Source organism: Ovis canadensis, chromosome 2 (assembly GCF_042477335.2).
Source record: "Ovis canadensis isolate MfBH-ARS-UI-01 breed Bighorn chromosome 2, ARS-UI_OviCan_v2, whole genome shotgun sequence".
Taxonomy (NCBI): domain Eukaryota; kingdom Metazoa; phylum Chordata; class Mammalia; order Artiodactyla; family Bovidae; genus Ovis; species Ovis canadensis.
In genome coordinates, this window is record NC_091246.1 from 819,500 (window position 1) to 840,069 (window position 20,570).

At 59.6% G+C, this 20,570-nt stretch overlaps 1 protein-coding gene across 3 annotated transcripts in view; it reads right to left on the minus strand.

The window, feature by feature from the left end:
* Positions 1-17,709: 17,709 nt before the first annotated feature.
* Positions 17,710-20,570, minus strand: part of PXDN (peroxidasin) — a 64,767-nt gene continuing 61,906 nt past the window's right edge. For 2 of the 3 annotated variants that reach the window (XM_069573809.1, XM_069573810.1), the window contains 2 exons: positions 20,283-20,393; positions 17,710-19,566 (listed from right to left, as the gene is read on the minus strand). In XM_069573809.1, the coding sequence (XP_069429910.1) occupies positions 19,447-19,566; positions 20,283-20,393 (231 nt within the window). In that variant the 3' untranslated portion in view covers positions 17,710-19,446. The remainder of the gene's footprint in view (positions 19,567-20,282; positions 20,394-20,570) is intronic. The other variant, XR_011253879.1, reaches the window with a different exon arrangement.

The window sequence follows — 20,570 nt, forward strand, 5'->3', positions numbered from 1 at the left end:
CTGGGGGAGCATCAACCCTGTTCACACGGGGAGCTGGTGATTCGGCAAGACTGGGCAGGGGGTGACAGCTGCCCAGACAGGCCCCCCCCACCCCGCTGGGTCCTTCCTTCCCCAGGACACAGGGAGCCTCCTCCTGGTTAGAACCGGGCAGAGAGGTGTCTGTGGCCTGTGCCTGTCGGAATCTGAGACCATGGGACGGTGGGGACAGACAAGACCCTGCAGCTCAGCTCTGTGCCAACAAGGAGGCAGCTGGCTGGGAACCGAAGGTTTGCTCTGCGTGTTAAGGTGCTGCGCTGAGAAGCAGCTGTTACTCTTTGTCACCTGAAAATACTACCTCTCGTAGGTCCTAGGTCAGCCTGTCCTGTGTTCCTAAGTTCTTATTGTTGATATAAGACCCCTTAAACAACAATTAGGCCACCACAGGAGACCCGAGACCACCCTCCCTTGAGAGGAAGCTGGTCCCTGCGCCACCCGCTCTGTGGGAGGATGGCACCACCTGCTGGGCGACGCGGGCATCTCTGCCCGTGGCTCTCTGCCTGAGCGCCCCCAGGTGTCCACTGAGAGGACTGCCTCTTTGGGGTCAGTTCAGTTCAGTCGCTCAGTCGTGTCTGGCTCTTTGCGACCCCATGGATGGCAGCATGCCAGGAATCCCTGTCCATCACCAACCCCCCGAGTTTACCCAAACTCATGTCCACTGAGTCGGTGATGCCATCCAGCCATCTCATCCTCTGCCGTCCCCTTCTCCTCCTGCCCCGGTTCCTCCCGCATCGGGGTCTTTTCCCATCTGTGCCTCGATCACAGGCAGCTTCTGCCTCTACCTGCGTCCTCTCCTGGGACTCCAGCGTCATCGCCGTCCCTGTCGGCTGTCACCCCGAGGGGCGGGTCCCGCTGGGGTCACAGCACAGCGGGCCAGCAGGTCGAGCGGCGAGGTGGTGGGGGAGGAATAGCAGCTTTACTCAGAAGCCAGCAGACTGAGAGCAAAGTGGGCCGACGTCCTGAAGAACCATCTGAACTTGGGGTGGAATTCAGGCTCATCTGCACAAGCGGAGGGGAAGTGGAGGGTTCAGGACTGGGGGTGAATGTGTGGGGCACTCTCAGCCCCAGCCTTCAGGACGCACGGCACGTCCGTGCCCTTCGGCTTCTCCTCTGGGCTGGTCCAAGGTCCCACAAGCCCTTGAGTTTAAGCACTTTTCCACACTTACCGCTGCTTATTCGCAAGGCTTCTAGGCTGAAAGCAAACTTCTCCACAATGGGTTTCAGCCATGAAACGTGTCCCTGGACACAGCAGTGTTTCTCTGACTTGGCTCTTGAAGAGCAGGACTCAAGTGACGGGAGACAGGCCCAGAGAGCGAGGCAGGGCGCCAGTGCGTGTCAGCGCCCTTCTGCTGTGCTCCAACCCCCTCCATCCCGCCCAGGCCCCCAGGGACCGCACAGGCATGCACCTACCGTGAGGGCCACGGTGCCAGGTGCCCAACTTCCAGACAAAACACACTTCCTGTGCAGGGAATGTTCTCAGAAAGATTCCCACAGGTCAGAGAGTTTATTTCACTGCGAGCATTCTCAGTTGTTTTTAATCAATGATAAACTTCAGGAGGCGTCTTACCTGTAGGTCTGAAGACGAAATACTCGCCAGTGTCCCCTCCTGCACGAACCCTTCCCACCCGCGGCCTCCCCCGCGGGTGAAGGGGACTCTGTGTCCAGGCACCCTCGGCTTGGTTGGTACTGAGCTCGTAAGATGAAAAAATTTAGTAAATACACAGCAGAATCGAGACTGGGTAGACAGTGGCGTCAAAATCTCCAAGAAAGAAAGTGGGGGCTCCCCCCCCCCCCCGGGGATGGCCACCCCCGAGTCCATCCACGCACCTCGTGCCCCACAGGCCCCAGCCCCTGCAGTGCCCTCTTCAGAGCCCGCGTCCTGCGTCGTGTGGACGCGGCCGGGCCTCGGCTGGTGTCGGTGCTGCTTTGGGAGGATGGAGGCGAGAAAGTGTCCTCAGAGGCGGGGCCGCGCATGTTTCAGCCCGGGGTCGGGAGACTTCTGCTACGACTTCTGTTAAGAGTTTGGCAGTTACTACTTACGTTGCAGAAGAAGCGGGTAGCACTCTCCCTGGTCGCTCAGCTGGTGAAGAATCCACGTGCAGTGTCGGAGACCTTGGTTAGATTCCTGGGTCGGGAAGTCGCGCTGGAGAAGGGCAGCCCTGTCCCACCTGCCCCTCAAGGCTGCGCCTCTGGCCCCACGGCCGTGGGGGTGGGGTGGGGGAGTAGCTTTCTCTAGGGTGGTCGCTCGTCCCCCAAACCCGGCAAGGACTTGCGGGGGGTGGGGGGGCGGCGCCGCATGGTGTGGACGGTGCAGCCTCGACCGCGTTCGCCAGCGGCTCCCCGGTCAGCCCGCAGACCCCCCAGGCTGGCCTGCTGGGAAGCCAGAGACGGTCCCTCAACAGCGGCCCTGCGGCTGCAGTGGAAACCTCAGCTGGGAAACCTATTTTCTTAGCGGGCGGAGGCACTCCTGGAGATGTTTTCCGCAGACGTAAGGAAGCGGGTTCCAGTTTCCGGAACTTGTTTTGGGGCCAGGCCGCGGCGCTTTGATCCAGATCGCAGAGGGCCAGCCGTGGGCGCCGGCAGGCCGCCGGGTGGACCGCGTGCGGCTGCGGCCTCTCCGGGGCTCCCATCCGCCGAGGCCTCTCCCGGCCTGGCCCCGGGGTGCACAGCGTTAGGACCCAGCCCCACACGTCGGAGGTGAGCGAGCACGGTGCGCTAAAGGCCACCAGAGAAACGGCAAGCGTGCCCTTCCGGTGCAAGCGGCAGCCCTATGGGGCATGGCGCTCGTGTGCCGCTGTGTCCTCTGGCCACGGCCCCCGGGCCCTCAGGGGGCACCCTGCCCGCGGGCGGCACCCAGGCGGTCTCCCCACCGGGCCTGTGCTCGGGGGCCTGCCCTCCCGGCCCGCGTCCACGGCCCGGCCTCCCTGACCGTCGCCATCTGCACTCCCGGGGCGGACGGCAGTCTGCGGCCGCTCTCCAGCCGAGGCCTAGGTTTACAGCGACCTGCATCCGGGCAGCTCATCGTCGGGGGGACATGGTACTCTTTGTAAGAAATGCTTCCTTCAGAAGCTGCCATTGCCAGGGCGGACCACAGAAATTCAGAGGAAGGGGAGGAGGCTGAGGCAGCGACGATCTACCGCCAGAAAAGGAAGGTTTGGGGGAAATAGGAGGGTGGGGTGTTGAGCTTGGCAGCAGCTCACGGCTTTGCCAGAGAGAACGCGAGGTGATTTGTGCAGAGCTTTACAACGCGTGCCAGCCGGAATCCGTCTCTGCAGACTCATAAGTGACTTTCCTCTCATGTTGCAGACCCAACCGGGGGCTGAGAGGGTCACTACATTTGTGGTTGCTACAGAACTTTATGAGGAAAATTACCCTCTGCTGGACCCCGAGTCTCAGAGCCGCTCCCCTGCCCCCTGGCCCCGCGAGCGGAAGGCGGGAGTCTGGGGTCCTCGGTGGCCCTCCAGGCTCCACACCGGCCTCCCCTGGGCCCCAGGCCTCATCACTGGGGGCAGGCTGCCCACCTCCGAGGCCTGCCTGCGATCAGCTGCCCGGCCACCTCAGCAGCTGCTTCTGTCCATCTGTCGCTGCACAGGCTCAGTACAGACAGACAGACGCGGCCCGCCGGTGCCCGCGGGGACTGGGAACATGGAACCCCCGGTGGGCCAGGTGTGCAGAGAGGCCCCGGCCGGCGAAGCTTGGGGCTGTCGCAGGAAGTGAAGCCGAGGGACCGCTCAAGTGATGGCAGCAACCATCACTTAAACGTCCCTCAGCATGGCACCAAGCGGAGAGCGTGCTTTGCGAGGACTGGCAGAGGGGTGGGGTGGGGGCAGGAACCTGTTGCAAAAAGAAAGACTGAAAAATAGAAGCAGGGAGCATCTGGGGCGCCCGTCGGTCCTGTTTGGGGTGAGGACCCCAGTGCCGGCCTGGCGCGGGGGATGTGCGGACCACGGTGCTGGGCCTGGGGGCAGTGGGGTCTCTACATGGACACGCCTGAGGGTCCCGGGAGGAGCGACTCCATCTGGGGCCTTGGAGGTTATTTCAGGGCAGAGAACTTGCTGTTTCATCCCCCAAACTCCAAAAACCTGCAGATCTGCTGGGGAGGGGAACAGGGGGCGCCGGGCTTCACAGGAGCCTTCCAGCTGCTTCCGGGAGCTCGGCGCTGAAGGCAGAGAGCAGGTGGGTAGTCTTGGGTCCGGAGCGGACAGCAGCTGGTCCCAGAGCCCTACTCCCTTGCCCGTCGTCGAAGGGACGCTCAGAGCAGCCTGCCTGAACACTGCTCCCATCTCTGAGCCTGGGTGTCCCGCGTGGGGCCCAGACTCTGCCCCCTCCGGTCGCCTCACTCTCAGGCTCAGTGGGACTGCAGTGATGACGGAGACAATAAACTTGACAAGATGCAGGCAGCCCAGAGTGCACCGCAGCAGGGACACGGAGCAGCCCGTGTCCCTCACCAGAGGAGTGGGGACGGAAGGTGCCCCAGGTGCAGGCAGCGGGGCATTGCCCAGCCATCAGAAAGGACGTGACGCCTTCTCATGGATGGACCTAGAGACGATCACACCAAGTGACGGGGGTCAAACAGAGGACAAATATCACATGATACCACTTACGTGTAAAACATACTAGGAAAAAAAGGTACAAATGAATCTATCTACAAAATAGAAACAGACTCAGACCAGAGGACACAGTGTGTGGTTACCAGCGGGGAACAGCTGAGGGAGGAATAACTTTGGAGTTTGGGATTGACGTAGACACACCATAAAATGGATAAACAAGGTCGTGCTGCGTAGCACGGGAACTACATTCAACATCTTGTGATAACTTATAATGGAAAGTAATCCAAAAGGAATATGAATAAGTGCACGCGTATAGATCATATATAAAACCAAACCACTTTGCTGTACTTATGAAAGCAATACAGCACGGTAAATCAACGATACGCCGATATAGAGTAATTAATTAACTGGTGCCAGTGGCAACCCCGGGGGTCCTGACGTGAGTCTCCATGCAGGAGACCCAGGTCGCTGGGGGGCTGGCCGTAGTTTCCCATCTCTTTTCTACAAACATCTCGGACGCTGAGCACAAGCTCATTCAAATCTCTCTAAAGTTGGGCTCTGGGCTGTAAAAATCCTTTTTGAGAAAATAGAGTTGTCTCAAACTGCCATGTGAACTATTTTTTGTTGGCAGTGTTTAAATCCACTTTTCTCCAACCCCCAAACTGGAAAAACAATTTTCGTTTGGAAACGCCTGGGCTGACATGGTTGTAGAGAAATCTTTCCCGGGGTTTGCGGTTTCACCCAGGGGAGTGCTTCCGTGTGTGTGGAGCGCTGACTGGTTTTGCTGGTTTCCAGCCAAAATGTGTGCGTTTCCTGCTCCAACTCAGAGCGTGAGGCGCTGGGAGGTGGACGGCCCACCCCGGAGGGCCTGGGAGGCGGTCAGCCCTGCAGCAGCTCTGTGGGAAAATGGGAGCTTCTGGGTCAGCTCAGGGAGCCCAGACCCGCTTCGGGGGACATGCCAGGTCCCCGGCCCCTCAGACGCTGGGGAGCTCGTGGTCCCTGCGTTCCAGGTGAAATGTCCTCCGTGGAGCAGGCCAAGCACGGGGTCGGGGGGCTGTGAACAGAGCCCCGGGGCCCAGCAGAGCCGCTCCTTCCAATGAAGCGGGAACCGGAGATGCACAGCCCGGCCTCGGCTCCTGCACGGAGGGGAGAGGGCCAGCGGGGGGCGCCAGACTCGCCCAGGACCATCGCCCCCTGCCAGGATCACCATTCCCTGACGGGGCCAGCAGGGGGCGCCAGACGCGGCGGGACCACCGTTCCCTGACGGGGCCAGCAGGGGGCGCCAGACGCGGCGGGACCACCGTTCCCTGATGGGGCCAGCGGGGGGCGCCAGACTCGCCCAGGACCATCGCCCCCTGCCAGGACCACCATTCCCTGACGGGGCCAGCGGGGGGCGCCAGACGCGGCGGGACCACCGCCCCCTGGCGGGGCCGGCAGACTCAGCCGGGACCACACCCCGCCCCCGGCGGGGCCAGCAGGGGGCGCCTGAATCGGCAGGACCACACCCCGCCCCCGCGCGGCCAGCCGCCTGCCTCCTAGGTCTCCTGCAGGTCTGCAAATCACCTATTTTCTGAGACGCACCCGTGACCCCGAATCGAGGCTCAAGGCCGCCGCCGGGCCCCACCGAGCGGGGTCGGCGCCCAGCCTCCGCTCCAGCTGGCCTGGGCGCAGGGCCTCCTCACCCCCGCCGGGTGCTGAGGCAGCTCTGTGCTCGGGGAGATGTCTCTGTTTCAAGTGGCCCAGGCACTGCGTGGCCGGGCGGCCTGGGGGTCCGCGGTCCAGGAGGCAGGGACGTGCCTCAGGAGCAACACACGTCCGCTGAGCGCCCCGCAGGAGCCGGGCTGCTGGCCGAGAGGGACGGCCCCTCAGCCGTCTATGAATACGGCGTCCTTGCGCAGAAGCACAGGAGGAGGCTGTGTGCGCCCCTGCTGGCCGGGGTGACCCCAGGCTGGCCCCGGGTCAGCTGGAGCAGAGCCGCCACCCCCTGTTTCATCACCTCCCGAGCCGTGTCCGGGTTTCCCCAGCACCTGGCCTGAAGGTAGCAGGCCCCGTGGCGGCCAGCCTGCCCTCCGCAGCTCGAGGACCCATCCTTTGTCCTCACAGCCTCCAGCCCTGCGGGCTGTCCCCCGGCGTGGCCAGGGCTGCTCATGCCGCTCTGACGGGCATCCTCAGTTGCGTCTGCAGGGCCAAGGAGAACAAGGAAACCATGACCCGAGCACTTCAGGCTCAAGGACTCGCACCCCTGGGAGCAGCCAGCCACCCACCCACTGGGGCGCATGCGCAGCCCTGCTGACCTCCTGCTGGGCCCCAGTGCTTTGCGAGCTGCTCCCTGAGCAGCCGGCCTTCCTGACAGCAGTGGCCGCCGCGGGGCCCGCCCATGGTGACTCAAACACCCTCTGTCTTGGCAAGGCTAAGAAGCAGAAACAAAACAGCAAAGTGCATCCTGGGGGGCCCTGCCAGCACCCCGCCCCGGGGATCCGGAGACTCTGCCCCTCACACCACGATCCACCCTCCACACCAGTAAAGTGAAGCGGAATGTTTCCAGACAGAGGCCACATGCCAAGTCAGGGCTGGGCTTGCTTGGCTGGACGAGAATCGGAGACAAGGAGCTGAGCCTGTGTATCACCTGCGCCAGGTCAGAGGCTCACCCTCAGACGGGTGCCCCCCGCTCTCTGACCCCCGCCCCCGTCCTGCGCCGGGCACTCAGCGACGGGCTACAGGACGCAGGCTGCACGCTTCCAGACAGAAGTCTGATGATTCTGCCAGCCCGTTCAGACCGTGAAGGTACCTGGGGCCCTCGGACTGAGCCGTATTGTTACCGAGACAGCTACCGTTAACACAAAGGAAGCCGTTCATATGGTCCAGGCTTAACAGTCCAGCAATACACGCAGAAACTATCATTTGTGAACTCCTGACATTTTGAACCATGAAGTTGCTCAATTAGATAATTCGGTGCAGTCACACGTTGCAAAAGCAGCATCTTCAAAATGGCAGAAAGAAGGCAGAAGAATGGCCCCAAGCTTAGTGATAGTTAGATTCAAAACTTCTCAAGCAGCAAACTGTTTCTGAGTCCCGACACTATTTATGCAAAAAAAAAAAGAAAAGAACAGAGGCTGACCACCTACAAATCACCATCCAGGCCAAGAACAAGCAGGGCACCCAGTGCCATAGAAGATGGGAAGGATGCCATCAGAACTGTCCTTATTAAAAAAAAAAAAGATTGGATGTGTAGAAAATCTAAAACCTAAGAAAAATGTGTAAAATCTTTGGAAAAGACCATAAATCCTTGCAAAGCCTATTAAAGAAGCCTTTTAAAAATGTAGGAATATGTCATGTTTATGAATGAGAGGATTCAGTGTTTACAAAGTCAACTGAACTAAGATTAAATTCTGGATTCAATGCGATACCAACCCTAACCGCTGCAGGGAGTCAACAGGCTGAAACCAAAAAACGCTGGGAAAGGCCAGGACCCTGTGGACATGGAGGGTCCTGCAGAAGAGACTCAGTTGAGTCACTTCCCCCCAGGTGTCGAGAAGATGCTCCCACCCCTGCACCAGTTCGGACAGTGGGCACTGGCCCAGGCTGCAGCAAAGAGACGCAGCACAGACCCAGAAACACTCACGTGGGGGCAGCCCCCTGTCAGAGCGGCCACTGGTGTGGTGGGGAAGGAGGGTCCTCTCCATGGGACAAGGGCCCTACCACCAGGACGGCACAGCAGAGAGGGGCACTCGCTGCCCAGCTCCAGAGGCTCCGCTCTGTGAGACAGCATGACTAGCTTAGCTTCCTGCTGCCCGAATGCACGCTCGCACCTCCCTGGTGGCTCAGCTGGTAGAGAATCCACCCGCAATGCGGGAAGCCTGAGTTCGATCCCTGGGTTGGGAAGACCTCCTGGAGAAGGGAAAGGCTACCCGCTCTAGTATTCTGGAGAATTCCATGGACTGTACAGTCCACGGGGTCACAGAGTTGGACACGACTGAGTGGCTTTGACTTCACTGATGTGCTCTTATGGGGAACCCAGTGGGCAGACCCAGTCACCACGACACAGGCATGAACCAGGGAGACGCGTTGGCAGATGTGAGCGCGAAGGGCACTGATGGAGCCGAGCTGGGGCCAGAAGAAGGCCCTCTGGATCCGAAGGTCGGGGCAGGTCGAGCTGGGATGCGCAAGATGCCCGGGGCCCACTACGCTGGCCCACCCTTCAGGCGCAGGCAGAGGCCGCGGCCAGCTCAACTTTGCATCGCAGAAGCAGGATGACACCCTGAGTGCGGGGAGGCGGGCGGGGCAGGCTGCTGAAAGGAGAGCCCTTCTGGCGGGGCTTCCAGGTCACCGAGAAGGTCACCGAGCTGAGCGCCGGGGAAGCAACTGTCCCGGAGGGTGTTCAGGGCAGACTCGAGATCCAACCGGGCCTCCGCCCAGCATGGGGGCTGCTGCCCAGGATGCTGGGGGCCGCTCTGAGCCAGGTGGGATGGCCGGCACCTCCCCCAAGATGTCCCTGTCATCTGAGGCATCGACCAGTTTCCAAGTTCAGAACTGAAGCGCTGCCATCCTGGACGGAGCAGACAGGGCGAGAGAGGGGCGGGGTGGAGGCTGGGCCAGCAAGGCAGGGCCGGCCGCGGGCCTGAAATCCACGGACTGATGCTGTCACGTGTGGAACGAGGACTCTGCCGGCCTGCCCCCAGCGGACACAGGTCCGTGCGGCGGTCAGTCCTCCCGCTGCAGGGAGTTCAGGATGCGGGGTGAGGACCCAGCAAACGCAGCCCCGGGACGCCGGCCACTCTGCCTGGGTCAGCGTCTCTCGTGGCTCTGTGTCCCAGGAACGGGAATCCCTGCACGATGAAGCCTCGGGCTGGGGCAGCAGGTGAACCAGAAAGCTGGAGAGGGGTTGGTCAGGAGCTTCCGTCTGCTGAGATGAAAGCCCCGGACAAGGTCAGGCCCAGGTAGCGTGTGCCAGCAGTGCTGGGACTAATCTTCAGCGCCAACAGCTCCAACTCCAGCCAAACACCAGAGACGCCTCCCAGAGCCCCAGCACGCAGCCTCCTGACGGAACCGCACTGCAGGTCCAGCGGCCCGGCTGGGAGATGCCAGGAGCCTGCGTGGGCCTGAAGCCATCGCTCCCGGTTTATGGACAATCCAGGTTGCTAATGGTTTCCTGCGCAACAGTGATCACAAGAATGCCAGGAAACCAGCTTCCCACGAGGGCACCGCGGGCAAATCTGCAGGAAACACATTGAGTTTCGCAAGATCCACTGACCGCTGCCCTGAGATGAGAAACCCCAATGGAGGGCGAGGTGACTGATGGCTGCCAGCTGTCCCGAGAGCACATGCCTGATCGCGCTGTGTTTCCTGCCAAGGACCTCGGCTCCCTTGTAGTTAAAGGTGCGATTTGCCCTTGCGGCACTCGAACACAGCTGTGATGACAGCTTGCACCCCGGCTCTGACTGTGGCCAGCATGCCCAAAGACCCCCTATTGCTTGGAGGGGGGCTCGCTCCCCAGGAGGGGTTTTGCATGTGAGGGGCCGTGTCCTTAGTCCACGGGGGCAGCCCCAGTGGAGGGCACTGCCCCAGGCCACCCGATCGCAGCCATTTCCCAGTCTGTGAACAGGGCCTGGTGAAGGGGGACGGAGCTCATCTTTCTGGGGGAGCCGATGATGGGAACTTGGAGGCCGCCGAGATCCACGTCTTCCGCTGAGAGTCAGGGTAGCTTCGAGAGGACACAGAGAGGAGCTCGCCCACGGCCAGCCTCCCTGAGTGCTCTCGCTTTCCCGTGGGCCTCCCAGGGAAGTTCATGTCCCCTCCGTGGGCTGAGCTACAGGTTCATCACTGGCAACGAGATTCTGACGGCTCTAGGATATAATGCTGGGACCCCACGTACACCTTCTGCATTTCAGCCAGAGGGTGTCAGCTCAGCCTCTGAAACATCTCCTGGCGTCAACAAGACTCGGTGTCTGTCTCCAGGGGTGGAAGCGAAGAGGAAATCCACACCCAGTGACGTCTCACTGCACAAGGAAGGCGCTCTTTGTCTTGTTTCACACGAAGAGAAAGGGAACCCGGAGATGTCAGGCCAGGCCAAAAGGCAGGCAGGTGGAATGGAGGTGTCAGGAGAATAACGAAGAGCAGGCTAGCTTCCGCCCAGCACACTGACTCTTGTAACAAACAAGAAGGAAATCAAAGAAGCTCTCAGAGCCCAGAGATGAAAGGGTGATGCTTGAGACACCCTTGTGGTGGAGTTAGTCATCGCTCAGTCGTGTCTGTCTCTTTGTGACCCCGTGGACTATAGCCCTGCAGGCTCCTCTGTGCATGGGAGTTCCCAGGCAAGAAGACTGGAGTGGGTTACCATTCCCTTCTCCAGGGGCTCTTCCTGACCCAGGAATTGAGCCCATGTTTCCTGCACTGGCAGGCGGATTCTTCACCACTGAGCCATCCGGGAAGTCCTTGAAATACCCAAACCACAGGTGAAGCTTAGATCATCCCCAAGAGCCGGTCTCCTTCCTGTTCTCTGACCCCACAAGGCTGCAGCAGTGTTGGCCGTGGGTGAGTCACAGTGGGGAGAAGGACCCAGAGGCCAAGAGCACCTGGGCTCCCCCGGGCCCTGCAGGGTCTCGCCAGGGGTAGGTAGGGGCTTATGGGTGGTCCGCAGAGCTGGACCAGACTGAGACCCGGACACTCATGCTCCCCATGGTCCCTGCGTGCTGACCCGGTCCGGCTGCCTCCCCAGCTCCCAGGGATCTTCAGGTCTGGAGCCCCTTGTGTTCCAGAAAGCCAGCTGAGGGCCTGACTCCAGGGGTTTCGCCTGGTCATCCAGTGGGTAGGCTGGAGTTTAGAGTGGACTCGTTGTAAGATTTAGAGAAGAAAACGGAGTTTCTAGGGCTTTTCCTGGACCTGAGAACAGGATGTTTAAGGAGAACTGATGGTGGGGCTGTTTCAACTCATTCTTAGGAAAACCAGGGGAGGCCCTGCAAGACCTCCCTGGGGTGTCTCTTCTCTGGGGCTCCGTCTCCGTGGCCAGGAGGAAGCGGGAAGGAAGCACATTTCTCGTCTGCTCAGTGAGGGGTAGCAAGTCTGCCCCACGCAAGGAGGTCTGCTGGCATCATGGCACAAGGCAAAAGGGACTATCCCACCCCAGGGGCCAGGATGGCAGCTGCCGTGACCACAGGGCGTGCCGCAGCCACGTGGCGGCTGGCAGCGGGATCCCTGCTCCCCGCACCCAAGCCCTCGGCTTCTAACCCTGTCCAGCAACCTCATCCTCTCATATCTCTTGTCTTCAGATATGTTATTTGCAAAAACAAGGCCATCACGGCCAGCCTCCCGGTGACGATCTTCACCTTGAAGAGCCCCAGAGCCGCTGCTGATGAAACGTGATCAGAGTCAGCAGTGACTTCGTAAATTCAACTTTCATTTTATGGAGAGGTAGGTCAGGAAGATCCCCTGGAGGAGGGCATGGCAACCGCCTCCAGTGCTCTTGCCTAGAGAATCCCATGGACAGAGGAGCCTGGCGGGCTCCAGTCCGTGGGGTTGCAGAGTTGGACACGATTGAAGCAACTCAGCATGCACGCAGGTAGAGCTGATCTACAACACTCGTATCTGGCAAATCGATTCAATTATACACTACATTTAGGCCTCTAACGCAGTTCCAGCAGCCTCATCGTCTCGCATATAGGGAGGGCATCTAGGCCGCGTTCCGATTAGGCCACTGCAGCGTGTTGAGTAGAGCTCCCTGCGTTACCCTGTAGGTCCTTATTAGTCACCTGTTTCATGTACAGTAGTGTGTGTGTGTGTTAGTCCCAGGTTCAGCCCTCCCCACAGCCGCTCTCCTCTGGCAACGTGAGCTTGTTTTCTATGTCGTCGGTGAGTCGTCAGTCCACTTGCTCCATTTTTAGATTCCACACATAAACGGCATCATATGGCGTCTGTCTTTGTCTGACTTGCTTCTCTGAGGACGATCATCTCTAGGCCCATCTTTGTTGTGGCCAATGGCACTGTCTCCTTCTTTCTTACGGCTCGGGAGCGGTCCATAGCGTATCTGTGCCAAGTAGGAATCCGTGGAGACAGAGGGAGGGGGGTCCCTAAGGAGTCTGTGACTGGCCAGGACGTAAGAGCTCAGGAAAGACACTTGGTGAGAGGAGGGCAGCCGCGCGGAGCACTTTCCGGAGGGCTCGGTTGCCAGGGGCTCAGGTGGGGAGCAGAGGAGGGTGCAGGGTCACGGGAACAGCTCAGGTAATGAGGGTGTGGACAAACGCAGGGCGGGGGAGGGCCCGGGGCTCAGTCCCACGGGGAGGAGGCTGGGGTGGACGCTGCGTCCAGTACCCCCCGACCCCGGCGAGAGCTGGGGTCCGCTGTCGGCCTCCCGTTTCCAGTTACTCTGGGTCAAACGAGGTGATTTCTTCATTAAAACTCTGTTGCCTTTCAGTTCAAGCAGCCTCTGAAATATTTCAGCATCCTCTCCCTTTCCTGTTTGCAGGAAAACACAAGTCAGCGCTGCTATTTTAAGAACTAATGGTGGGACGGGGGTAGCTCTCTAAGCCCAGAGGCTCCAGGAGCATGGCTGGGCACACTCACGCGTGTGTTAGAGCCACACTCATGCATGTGTCAGAGCATGGGCCGTGCCAGGCGCTCGGCATGAACCCCCGCTGTCCGCACAGCAGGAACAGGTGGTGTGGAATTAAACTATATATATATGAACGGCCTGGGCACAAAGCCCTGGTAAGCTGATAGGAACGTAGCTACAACTGCAGCCGAGCACAGATCAGAAGTCGCATCTCAAGCGTCCAGCCTCCCGAAGTTAAGAACTGCGATGTCTGCGGGGCACGCAGGGAACGCGGGGCTTCTGGCGGCATCTGGGGGAAGCTTGGCAGGAAGCCGGGTTAGCATGCGTGCTCATAGTCCCCAGGTCTGCTGAAATGAAGAGCTCTGGCCTCAGTGTCACAAGAAGCGGGTCTGAGTCTCGGGTCCCCAGTTCCCAACATGTGTGAGTGTCAGGGGTCTCGGGCACAGAGGGTGACCCAGCCTGGCGGAGACGCTCCGTGGACAAGAGGCCAGGGTGGTACCATGCCCCGGGCCCTCTGACTCCACTGACAGCGCGTTTACAAGAAGCGATGACCCTGGCTGTTCTCTGAGTTAATTTTTGGTGCCGTAATTTCTAAAGAACACAAACAGCAGTGTTTTCCAGGAACTTCCCGTGAGAACAGCTGCAAGCTAAGTCACCCAGCAGAGGCTCCGTCCGTGGTCCTCGCTTTGTTTTGCTCAAAGAGGACAAAGCAGCAGGAGCGTGGCTCTGTGCTGGGAGGGGCGAGGGTGACGGGAAAGCGAGGGGCGCGGGTGTCTCACGGCCCCGAAACGTGGGGCTTCCATCCAAGCCCATGACTGAGAGATTCGGCTTCAGTAAAACATCCAGCAGGACCTTGTCTGTAAAGCCTGAGGTGATGCTCCGTGTGCAAAAAGGGAGCGTACAGTGGAGACCAGACGACCCCACATCCTCTCCTTCCCCAAACCTCCAGGAGGGAAGCCACCTGGGGCTCACGCTTCCACCCTCGGAGCTTCCACCCTTGGACCGTCTGTGCCAGCGACAAAGGACGCTCCACCCCCAGTGACATCGCAGGCCCACAGAGCAGCTGTTTCTGCCAGACAGGCTTCCTGGCAGCGGTGACTGGGCCAGCACTGGGCTGACGGTCAGACTCACAAAGGGGCAAACCCCGGTTCCAAGCCCACTCTGTTAGTCAGAGCACCAGGCAGAGCTATTTGGGGAACAGCCCTGAGACCCGGCTGGGCTTCCTGCCCCTGAACAAAACACTTCAGACGCTGAAGGAGAAAATACGACTGAGTCACTTTTAATAAATTTCACAGATGTTAAAATAGGCACCTCTGGAGTTTCTGGAACCTTCCAAATTCAAACATGTGACCTCATTGTCAATGCTCAAGGTTTGGGTTTGAGACTATCTGTTACCACAAACAGAAAAGGTGGAGAATCCGCAAGGTTTTGAGCGGAAGGCTCAACACTCCACACCTGCAGAAGCAAGAGCGTGTCTGCCCAAGGCCTTCACCACAGGAGCTGCGCTCAAGAGTCAGTATGGTCCCCAAAGGGGCGCCTGCAAAGGAGGGAACATTTTCTGAGGGGAGCTGATGGGGCAGGACGGATGCGGGGCAGGATGGACACGGGACAGGACAGACAAGGGGCAGGACGGACATGAGACAGACACGGGACAGGACAGGACAGACATGGATCAGGACAGACATGGGACAGACATGGGGCAGGACAGGACGGACACGGGACAGGATGGACACCGGACGGGACGGACACCGGACAGGACGGACACGGGACAGGATGGACACGGGGCAGGACAGGACAGAGGACAGGCGCGGGCTGGGCTGCAGGGACCCAGGTGAGTTCAGATCTGGGTCCCCCCAGGGCTCCCTCCCTGAGGGTGGGCCTGGTGCCCACGCCCCCGCCTCCTGCCCACTGTCGTTGCCCCGCGCCACTGTTGAAGCCAGGGCTCCCCCTGTCCATGGTGGGGATTCCAGGGCTTCCAGGGCTCTGGCGCCTTTGGGGAGACCCACCCCGATCACTGTCCTGCTCCCTCACTTCCTGTCTCAAAGGTCCTAGGGTCCCGTGGCTACAGCTGCGGGAGGTGATGATGGGGCAAAACCAGAAAAACCTCAGCTGCTTTCCTGAAACTTTGCTAGAAAACACTTTTTTTTTGCCCTGAATTACATTAAAAATGCATGTGATTCACTAAGCACATGAAAGAATCTTCCGGCAAATCTTCTGGCAAATGGAGCGCAGCCATTTATGTCACTGCCCGTGTGCTCACTCAGTCACGGTCGACTCTGTGTGACCCCGCGGATTGCAGCCCGACAGCCCCCTCTGCCCACGGGACTCTCCAGGCAAGAATGCTGGAGTGGGCAGCCACGCCCTCCTCCGGGGACCTTCCCGACCGGGATTGGGCCTATGTCTGCTGCACTGGCCAGCAGTTTCTTTACCGCTGAGACACCGGGGAAGCCCCATTTTACGGCCCCGAGCACACGTTTCTTCCCCACAGGAAACAGTTGCAAATATTTTAAGAAGGCACTAGGAATATTTCCTGGAGAAGGCAATGGCACCCACTCCAGTACTCTTGCCTGGCAAATCCCATGGACGGAGAAGCCTGGTAGGCTGCAGTCCATGGGGTCGCTAGGAGTCAGACACGACTAAGCGACTTGACTTTCACTTTTCACTTTCATACACTGGAGAAGGAAATGGCAACCCACTCCAGTGTTCTTGCCTGGAGAATCCCAGGGACGGGGAAGCCTGGTGAGCTGCCATCTCTGGGGTCGCACAGAGTTGGACACGACTGAAGTGACTTAGCAGCAGCAGCAGCAGGAATGTTTCCATACATTCTTTTTCTTTAAATGAAGACCTTATATTTTAAAGGAGATGTTAGGCTTAGAAGAAAATTGAAAGTACAGAGATGTACCTGCTCCCCAGTTGTTGAAATTGCTTAAATCTGTAATATCTAATGACTTCAGATTTTTATTATGAAATAAAATGTGCAAAAAATACCTAAAAGCCAATTGACAGCTTAATACATTATTATAAAGAAACTCATGAAAACCACCAAGATCAGGAACTTACATGTTGTCATAGTCATCTCAAAGATGAAAAAAAAAGGCTTTCCTAGTGGCTCAGATGGTAAAGAATCTGCCTGCAGTGCAGGAGATACAAGTTCGATTCCTGGGTCGGGAGGATCTCCTGAAGAAGGGAATGGCAACCCACTCCAGTATTCTGGCCTGGAGACTCCCACAGAGGAGCCTGGCAGGCCACAGTCCACGGGGTCGAAAATTGTCGAACAGGACTGAGTGAGCAACACTTTCACTTCATCATCTCAAGAGCCCTCCACATGCCTCTTTTCAATTTCCGCCTAATCTAATCTCCATGTTGGTTTTTCTATATCAATCTCTTGCCTTACTTTCTAAAGCAAGATGCAAATGACTTTAGCCGGTCTTACAGCACCCATCTTCTTTCCATTGAAATGACACATGGTGCCCAGCTCTGTGCCAACCACTGACCAGGCAGGGCCTGATCTGTCTCCTGGTGACTGCTGGGTGGCGAGCAGCTGAGCTCAGGTGGGCCAGTGAGCTGACCCCCTCCCCCTCGGGCTGAGGCAGCTTCCAGGCGAGCAGCGTTGACCCTGAGACCCAGGTGCCCCGGTGGGGGGGGGTCGGAGCTGCACCCCTCTGCTGGGCTTGCTCAGAACCTGCCCGAAGGCGGCTCTTCCCTCACTCCCCAGCTCAGACTGCTGCCCTTTCACGGCCAGTCCCCGCTCCAGGGCTGGTCAGCGCGGCGGCACGTCCACGGAGTTGGTCTCGGGGAAGTGGGGTACATCCTGCGAGCCAGGCTCCAGGCCCACAGCCCAGCCCCCACGTGCCCCTCAGCCAGCGTCTCTGTCGACCTTTGCCCACACACCCTTCTGTAGCCGTCCCACCCGGGTCTCGGGACTCTGGCTCCTGACGATCCTGAAACACCCAAGCACATGTGTGGGGAAGTGTCTTCACCTCACACAGAGTTGTCACGTGCCCTCTGTCACTGGAAGAAAGAGCTGAGTCATTCTCCCTACCCGCCTCCCTGACCCACAAGACCCCCAGGAGACCGTCAGTGGCGTGGACTCAGCATGACTGTGGAAGGTCAAGGGTCTTGTTACAAGCTCTGAAAGGTTCAGCAACTTAAAAAAATTCAACCCTCAATCTTCCCCTGATCTATTTTTTTCTAATAGTATTTCCATGAACAGTCATGATGCTCCTGCAAAGACCCCTCATATGATTTTCAGGTCCCTTCAGGACCCCATCCTGTATCCCGCCTGGGCCCAGGGCACCACAGGCTGCACAGCTGTCCACAGCATTTCCGGCCACAGAGCCAGAAACGTCGGGGGTGGGGCAGGGGCTGCAGCCTTCTCCTGGGAGCTCACCCCGACCCGCCTGAGACTCTCAACAAGGTGGCCAGCTCGGTCCCCAGGACAGCACCCAGCCACAGGGAAGAGAGATGAGTCCTCTTCAAATATCCCTGAGTTGCCCTTCCCCTTTCCCGTTTCTCTGTGAAGGGCCTAGCCCCTCGGGGACCCGCCTCCCGATCGGCTCATGAAAGGAAGACCAGTGCTCTGTTTGGGAATGTGGCCCGTTTATTGGAACCGAAAGGCATCGTTACATAGTGCAAACGTCTCTTTGGTGACGGGCTGATTACAGTGAACAGGAAAAAGGCACTTGCGAACATCTGGTCGGAAGGGCCAGGGAGTATGTGCACACCGCGTCCTCCGCGGGGCCGCTGCAGGGCACGCACGCCACCACCGCCACGGCCACAGAGCTTCCCGGTGACTCAGACGGCCGCCCAGTGGGCAGAACAAAGCCACCCCAGTCCCCACACCCTCCGCACAAGGGCGCCTTCACACTCCACATGCTCCAGAGCGTGGGATCTCATACCTGAGCAGCTTACATAATCGTCCACCTCAGACAAAGTGAACCACTTCCTGTCTGCAGAGATGGGTGCCAAGGTCTGATTATTTACCCAGTCTGCCCTGCTATGTGAAGACAAGCCCTGTGCCCGGAACACTGGAGCTTGTACTGATCCGATCACCAGTGATGTGCGCTCAGAAGTCCAGCCGACCGTGTGTAGAGCCACTGCTCGCCCCCCGGCTGGAATGTGACCCAGCAGGCACTGGGGTCTCCTGCTGCGGGGAGGAGGAGGGCTGGGCTGGAACCAGGCTTTCAAAGCGCCTGGCACCTGCTGGACGCCTCCTGGAGACCTGCCTCTTCTCCCCCGCGCCCATGACAGGCTGCACAGGGTGCCACCAGCTCTGGACTCGCCCACATGGACCGAGGCGGCCGGGTCCCCAGAGGGTCTCCAGTAGGAAGCGTGGGCGGGCACCGTGTGGCCAGCGCTGGACACTCAGGTCTGAGAACCGAGCGGGAGACCCAGGGACCTGTTTCTCAGAACACAGACCACTTTGCATTTGGAACCAAACAGGAGGTTCTGGTCGAGTAAGAAGACAGGGGCTGTGAGGTATGAAAGTTGTTTCTCACTGAATCCACGAGAACTTGAGCGGCGCGGACGTGCTGTTTCTGCCGTATCTAAGCTAAAACATGGGTGAGATTTTATCCAACATCACACGCGGCGGGCATACGAATGAGGTATAGGGACCGGCTGCTTTTCTTGAACGCACTCTCATAACCTGAAGTCAGAAAGTCCCCGACACTCGCGTTCCTCCCGTCCTTGGAACAGGGATGGAGAGCGTGGTGGCTCATCCGTGGGCGCTGGCGGGCGAAGCCGGGAGGCCGTGGGTGATGCTGGTGGGGATGCTGGTGGGGACAGGTGCCGCCCTGCCTGGCCCACACCCGGCGGCGTGTGTGCCGGTCACAGGGGAGTGCAGCAGCTTCTCCAGCGGGGCCGCGGAGCTGCAGGGGCTGGGGGCAGGGGCGCGGGGGGCTTGTGCTGGCCGCCCGCGCTGCCGCCACACGTCCGTGCAGACTGCTGTTTGCCAGGGACGGATTCTCTTTCAAATCCTGCGTCCCTCCTCCGCCAGCTCCACTCTGCACGCTCCTGGCGCCGGGACCAGCGGGACTAACTTTCAGTTGAGAAGAAACGGTGATACTAGGTGAAATCAATTAGGAGCCTAAATGATTGAACTGTGCAATTTAATAGTAGCACCAATTTTTCATTTAAAAAAATTAAATAGGAACCTGAGAAAGCTCAACATGGAGTCAGGACACATGTCTGCCCCGTGGTCTGCTGGCGAGCGCTCAGGCCGGGGTTCCCCGAGCCGTGGTCCCCGTACCCCAGCCTCGCCGCCTGTGCGGCCTCGCTCCCGGGGGCCGGGACAAGTTCCAGGCTCGCAGACGCTCAGGGCTGCGTCCCCGTGGAGTCTCCTGGGCACATGGGACAGCAGGCCCCGCCGACCCTGGCGGGCGCTGGGCAGTCAGCCGGCTGACAAGTCTCCACGAAGCAGGTGACCTGCCCATCCTGGAGGGGAGAGCACGGAGCCGTCAGCCCCGGGAGCCGCCCTGGGTGTGCCCGGCCCACTGGGCTGGCCTCCTGGGGGGGTTCTGGGGTTAAAGGGCGGCTGACTCTCCTCCACAGCGGACATCCCGCTCCTTCCAGAGGCTCCCTGCTGCCCCCAGCTGTCAGCCTTGCCCTGGGGGGCCCGGGGATCACATCCCTGCATGCTGAGCAGGCTGGCTACGGAGGAGCTGGGCGGCAGGGCTGTGTCTAAACCAGACAACAGCAGGGACCCCAGACCGCTGCTCTGCCCACCCAGGGGACAGACCCGTTCCCAGCTGGCTCCCAACTCCACCCCAAAGCCCCTTCTGGGCTGGGCTGCCGCCAGGCCCGCCCTCAAGGCCCCCACTGCCTGCTCTGTCCACTCGCTCTGAGATAGGCAGCTGCCCCTCCTCACCTGTGTGGACACCCCCATGCTGACCAGGCTCAGCGGGGTCCCCGTACGGTTCTGGGGAGAGAGCCCATCAACCTTCACATACGGTTCTGGGGGGAGAGCCTGTCAACCTTTACGTATGGTTCTGGGGGAAAAGCCCATCAACCTTCACATACGGTTCTGGGGGGAGAGCCTGTCAACCTTTACGTATGGTTCTCGGGGGAGAGCCCCAGATCCCTAGGGAAGAAAGAGGGGACCCCGCAGCTGAGAGCTCCAACCCCCCGGGCCTGCCCGGGCACACACTCACGCGGCATTCACAAGTGGTGCACGGATCCCGCGTCCACTCAGCCCCGTCTGCGTGCGAGCTGCCGTCTGCGTCCACGCAGTCTGTGCTGAGCCGAGACTCCAGTTTCTTTATCTGCAGCAAAACAGACGCGAGGGTGCTTGGACACAGCTCAGCGCTCGCTCCCGCTCCGCCACTCGAGATCACGTCTCAGGACGGACGAGAGAGACCCCAAACCCGAGAGAGACGACGGGGATGAGAGACCCCAAAGCCCCTTCCTGGAGCTTCTAGCACGTCCTGAACCTGCATGAC